At 35.8% G+C, this 6371-nt stretch overlaps 1 protein-coding gene across 1 annotated transcript in view; it reads right to left on the bottom strand.

Moving 5' to 3' along the window:
* The window catches only part of gbe1a (glucan (1,4-alpha-), branching enzyme 1a), a 158884-nt gene extending 153036 nt beyond the window's left edge, over positions 1-5848 (bottom strand). Inside the window, exon 1 of the mRNA XM_016240088.1 lies at positions 5751-5848. Within this exon, the coding sequence (XP_016095574.1) occupies positions 5751-5848 (98 nt within the window). The remainder of the gene's footprint in view (positions 1-5750) is intronic.
* Between the last annotated feature and the right edge of the window lie 523 nt (positions 5849-6371).

Genomic DNA, 6371 nt, shown 5'->3' with positions numbered 1-6371 from the left:
GGGGGGGGGGGGGGGGGCACACAATTACCAGGTTGGCCCCTAACAAATGGAATTCTGGACCAATTTTGTACAAAGGTCAGAGGTGGATTCAGACCTGGCTAATGAATAAAATTTAAACTTTGAGTATACGTATAATGATGCCACTACACCATCTTTTAACTCTCTACTTTATGTACAGTCAATATTATGACAGACAGGCTCTTTAAAAGTGCCAACAGCTTCATCTCTCTGGCCCCCAAGAGGAAAGGGGCCATTATCAGTGATGAAGGTAATCAATCAAACTGATTCATTTTTTGAAGCAATAAATATGGCATTGCACACAGGGCTGAAAGAGAGAGATATCATGATGTAATGACTCTCACTAGGGTAGAAGCGTCATCAGCAGCACCTCTACTGGTCCTCAGGAGTAACAAAAACCAGAAAAAAACGTCCATCTTAGCAGGGAAGTGGCTGTCAATCCTTCAGACAGTAAACAATTGCTGTCAATATTAATGATTTTCATTACAATTTTTGCTTGATCTTTGTAAGTGTTGCATACAGAAAGCATGGTCAGGATCCTTAAACTACGTGCTGCATAACACAGGCTCAGAGCCTTTTCATTTAAACAAGAGCAGCCGGCTGTGATATAATGAGTGACGATGTCACACTGGAATTTCAAAGTTTTTAATGTGTTGCTGTGTGTTCGATGCGGTTGTCATCAGTGGCAAATCCTGTTATAGAGCAGCAGTGTTTTCTCCCGCACAGCTCTCATCCACAGTCTGCTTTCCAGTCCAGTGATACACAAAATAAAATGCATACAAAAACATCCCTGCTACTGATGCACATCCACTGACGGCTGCAGCTTTGTAAAAAAATGTAATATATAAAATAACAACAACAAAACTTTCGGTGGCATTCAAAACCAGAGCTTTTTTCACTCAAAGTAAAAACTTACTTCCTATATAGACGTCATTATTTTTATATTATACACTGTAATAAATAAATCTGTAAAATAACAGAAAAAGTACTGGCAGCTCATTACACACAACATTATCCATTAGTTTTACAGATATTTTTGTTAACTCTAAAACACAATGCAATGGTGTAAAATTCAAAATACTGGTAAAAAATTTGTAAAAAAATAAATATGGATAAATTCCTTCAAATTATACAGTATATTGTGCCCTATTTTTATGGATTTTTTTAGAGTGTATAAGTATGCATTAATGTAAACTATTTTCCCCCCTAGATTTAAAATGCAAAATATTATTTGACATTTATTTATTCTCATATTGACTCATTCTCATATCCCAGGATAGCAACCTGCTAACACACCTTGTACAAAAGAATATGTAAAAAACAGCTTATCAGATGGCAAGAGTATCTGAAATGTGGAGAAATGTTACTTATCACATGAAATGATTATATACAAATGTAATAATCACCATTAAGATAAATGCACACATGACTATTGTGACAACAATAAGATAAACCAGATTCAATCATTCATCCACAAAACCTTACAAGCATGAAGCTGTAGGAAAAAAGCAGAAATTTTGAGGGGGGATATGGATATTTCGAACGGTAAAAGTACATTTGCATACTTCACACAAGCATTTTTTTTCTAAGAAAGTTTACTGTCAAATTGTCGTCATGAATTGAAACCCTCTGTGACAATATTCTGCTGACAATGCCTGACTTAATTTTCACTTTCTGTCTCCCAGCCTCACAAAAACCATCCCATGGAAGTCTCAGGTGCATGTGCCTATGCCTGCATGAGTGTTAGTATGTGTGTCTGTCTGAGAGGCTCTAGACATTAAAGTGAATTTTAACAAGGTATGACGACTGGCTGGTGGTATAGGGGAAACCTGCCAAGCTCAGACGCTGTCTCTCTGTGTGCCATCTCACCCTGTTTTCACAAGCTCTGGCCAATTATCTGCTTTCCCTGTCTGCTGGACTAGCTGACAGTCCCATATCTTCCACTATGAGTTCAATATGAACATTAATAATAAAAAAAGTCTGGAATTCATGACTGTCACAGTAAAGCTGCTCATGCTCACCGCATATGGCAAATGCTACTACATCAATCCCAAATTATTATGGAACCGAGTGGAGACAATGAGATGGTGCCACGGGGATTCTACGGTGAGGGATAGTCTGGTCAGGAAAGCCAAAGTTACACAATTTCACAACATTTTGTGAAACTTACAAACAATAAACAGTTATAGCTCATCAAAAAAAATGGTAATTCAGTAATACAGTATCAGCAAAACATGACAATAGACCTTAATCAAGCTATGCGTCATACTGAATTTCACACAGATGAAAACAATTCTACGGTGAGGGATAGTCTGGTCAGGAAAGCCAAAGTTACACAATTTCACAACATTTTGTGAAACTTACAAACAATAAACAGTTATAGCTCATCAAAAAAATGGTAATTCAGTAATACAGTATCAGCAAAACATGACAATAGACCTTAATCAAGCTATGCGTCATACTGAATTTCACACAGATGAAAACAAAGCAGTGAGGCAGCCCCAGACTTGCCATCGGGAGCACCGGGAGAATTGGCCCGCTGCTCTTTTTTTTTTTAAGTTCCCTCTCCCATCTGTTCCGTGCTTCCGTCAAAAGGTTCCGAACAGAACCGATGCGCGGGAATTGATGAAAGAGATAATATATAATATATAATAATACAAATAATATGAGTCACAGCCTAATAATTCAATTAAAGTGACGTGACATGTGGCCAAGTATGGTGACCCATACTCAGAATTAGTGCTCTGCATTTATCCCATCCAAAGTGCACACACACAGCAGTGAACACACACACACACACCGTGAACACACACCCGGAGCAGTGGGCAGCCATTTTTTGCTGCGGCGCCCGGGGAGCAGTTGGGGCTTCAGTGCCTTGCTCAAGGGCACCTCAGTCATGGTATTGAAGGTGGGAGAGAGTGCTGTACATTCACTCCCCCCATCTACAATCCCTGCTGGTACGAGACTCAAACCCACAACCTTTGGGTTACGAGTCCGACTCTCTAACCATTAGGCCACAACTTCCCAATAGTGTGTTCAGTAATAGTATACGCCCACGGAATGTTGGCTAAACGTCTGATGCATATGGCACACAAAAGTGGAAACACTTCAGGAGTTTCGAAGTCGTCATCGGATTGGTTGAATTAGACAGGACTTCAGGGAGAAATTCCGTGTGTGTCGCGTTCTGTAACATTCTGCCTGGAAACAAAGACGCCCTGACGCCAAACCCCCTCACGAAAGAAGAAAGCCGTCGTATGTACAACCGTGATGACGAGCTCTTATCAGGATCAACTAAATGCTGGATTTTCAAAAATATGTGAAATATTTAAAGTTCGCGGCACAGAATCTTTAAAATACGTCAGAGAGTTTTACACACCGGTCTGTTGTTGTGGCGACATTTCCACACCCCGAAACATGACGCTGAAACGAAACGGACTGTGATTGGTTGTTTGACATGTCGGTCAAATGGCCCATAGGCGGGTCTTAGCCAATGAAAGCTGCCATGGATTCCAGACCTTTAGCCGTTAGCCACTAGACGGCACAAAAATGTGGCGTAACACTTTCCAAAACATCCGCTTTTCAAGATGCACATATATTTTTGTCTGATCCTTGACGAGATTGCATGCAGCAGCGCAAAGTTGATTCTGTGCTTACTTGATCTAATATTTTATGTTTTTTAAAATGTTGTAGAGTTAAGTAGCAAATGAGAATCGCTAAAATGAATGCATATATTTTGAGACAAAGGTGTTCTTTATGATTTTCAGTTTTGTTTAAGATAATTAAAGCAACAGTTTTTAAATAATGAAAGAATATGTAAAAGTATGGTATTTGGGGTAAAAAGTGCCCCTGCTGTTGGGGCTAAAGGCGCACAGTAATCAACATGATAATTAATAGATGGCTGACTTTTCCATTTGTTGACATAACATGGTTAGATTCAGATGGTAAATATCATATATTATGTTGGGAGTCCATATTTAGAATGAAACCATCATATTTAAAAACATGATATTAATCATATAATATAATAAAATATAATTTGTTGTTACTACTCTACTCTAAATATATATTCAATTATTATTGGATCTCCTTCAATACTTTCAGAATCTTTACTTATTTAAACGATTTTGTTTCTGTATTTTAAAATATATTTTTTTATATTAACATTTTAATGATAGTATATTTATTGAAAAAAAACATTCTTTTATTTTCCAAATAAGCAGAAAATAGTACAAACTTTGCTAAAGTGATTGTTTTGAACATGTATTAACTTAGACATTATTTAAAATAACATTATTTTAGCTGAAGTATTTGTATCAATAACGTGTGCCTTTTACCCCGTGTGTGAGGTAAAAGGCCCCTCTTGGCACCTCATACATTTATACGATTTTTAAACAAAATAAACAACTAGAATGATTTATTTTCACAAAATCTGTTGCTCCATTAATGTTCAATACAACGTACATATTGTTTCTGCAATTATACATTTTAGGAACAGTGAATGGCACATTTTTTCTAAAGGTGGGCCTTTAGCCCCGTTGTACCCCTACAAATTTTGACATTTAGGCAGAATGTGTTTTAATACACTACCAGTTAAAATGTTTTGATCAGTAAGATTTTTTATGTTTTTTAAAGAAGTCTCTTCTGCTCACCAAGCCTGCATTTATTTGATGAAAAATACAGAAAAAACAGTGATATTGTGAAATATTTTTATTATTTAAAATAACTGATTTCTATTTGAATATATTTAAAAATGTAATTTATTCCTGTGATTTCAAAGCTGAATTTTCAGCATCACTCCAATCACATCTTTCAGAAATCATTATACTATGCTGATTTGCTGCTCAAAAACATTTATTATTATTATTATTATTATCATTATTATTATTATTATTATCTTGAAAACAGAGAAGATTTTTTTCAGGGTTTTTTTATGTATAGAACGTTCAGAAGAACAGCATTTATCTGAAATAGAAGTCTTTTGTAACATTATAAATGTCTTTATCATCACTTTTGATCAATTTAAAGCATCCTTGCTAAATAAAAGTAATAATTTCTATAATAAAAAAAATTAATACAATTATACTGACTCAAAGCTTTTGGTATAGTGTATAATGTTACAAAAGCTTTTTATTTCAGATAAATGCTGATCTTTGGATCTTTCTATTAATCAAGCAGGGGTGTTTCCTCCGAGGAGGAAGTAATAAAGAAATGTATTTTGGAAAGTTCCATCAGCTGAACAGTCACACCCTGCGGAAACTCCACTACAAATTACAAACAAACATTACAAACCATCACCTATTAACCATTAACAAATGGTTTCCTGTAGTGTGTTTAGGATTTAGTGGTTTTAACAAGCCACCAATAGAAGGTGACAAACAGAGACTTACAGGGACCATACAGTTTCCATTAAACCAATACAATTCCCATTATGACCAGTAAAGCCATTACAAATTCTGTGATGGTTTCTTTTGTTTTTATTAGCAGGGTATGCCATTAAACTGTACATTTTGGTGAACAATTCACTAAAACTATTAGAATACTTTCATTAATTGACGTTTGGAGCATTTAGGCATGGCAGTATTAATAGATAAACACAAACAGCATAGATTTCTTTAATAGAGTGCGTAATATGTCAGGCTGAACATGCAGCACGTGAGAGACACATATTTCTGATTGGGTTAGCAATCAGAAACATGTGGCATTTGTTAAAAGTTTAAACAAGGTGTGTTTACCTTCTGCGCAGCTCTCCCTCATAGTGTCGTATATACGGATCCGTCTGGATAAACGCGGTAAGGTTTGGTAAACTCTCATCAGTGCTTGAATCCGACATTGCTGTGGCTCTCAGAGTTTTAATAGAAGCGATATATCATCTCTTGCTCAAAGGGGTCTGGTAGTCCGAATTTAAAGGAGGTTGGGAGCTTCTCTGGGGGCTTAGCAAACACACGACCAATCCACCTTGGCCTGTTGTGCAATCCAGTCATCGCGCAGAGCAGAACAGGCCTCCTTTCATATAAAACACATTTCTTGGCTGGCAGCAAACTTGCCCTTGTCTCTCAGTTTTTGTGCTTTCATAAATACTTCTTTCTGATTTTATTGCAGTAAAGTTTTCACTGTTAAGTCGATTATACAGAATCACTTTTTTTAGCTTTAGAATTCAAAATAATTTAGGCAATTTTTGTGTTTATTTACTTTCTTAGAGGGGAATTAGCGTAAGTAGTTAGTATTAGTTTTATTATTATTCATGTATATCTTATAAATAATATAAATATGTTATATGTATTATATAAATGTATTATTATATAAATATAAAATATATTTGATTGAATATTGATGTCTAAAACATGTTATGTTTA

This window comes from Sinocyclocheilus grahami, unplaced genomic scaffold, assembly GCF_001515645.1.
Source record: "Sinocyclocheilus grahami isolate Dianchi unplaced genomic scaffold, SAMN03320097.WGS_v1.1 scaffold581.1, whole genome shotgun sequence".
Lineage (NCBI taxonomy): Eukaryota > Metazoa > Chordata > Actinopteri > Cypriniformes > Cyprinidae > Sinocyclocheilus > Sinocyclocheilus grahami.
This window is presented reverse-complemented; position numbering and strand designations above follow the sequence as displayed.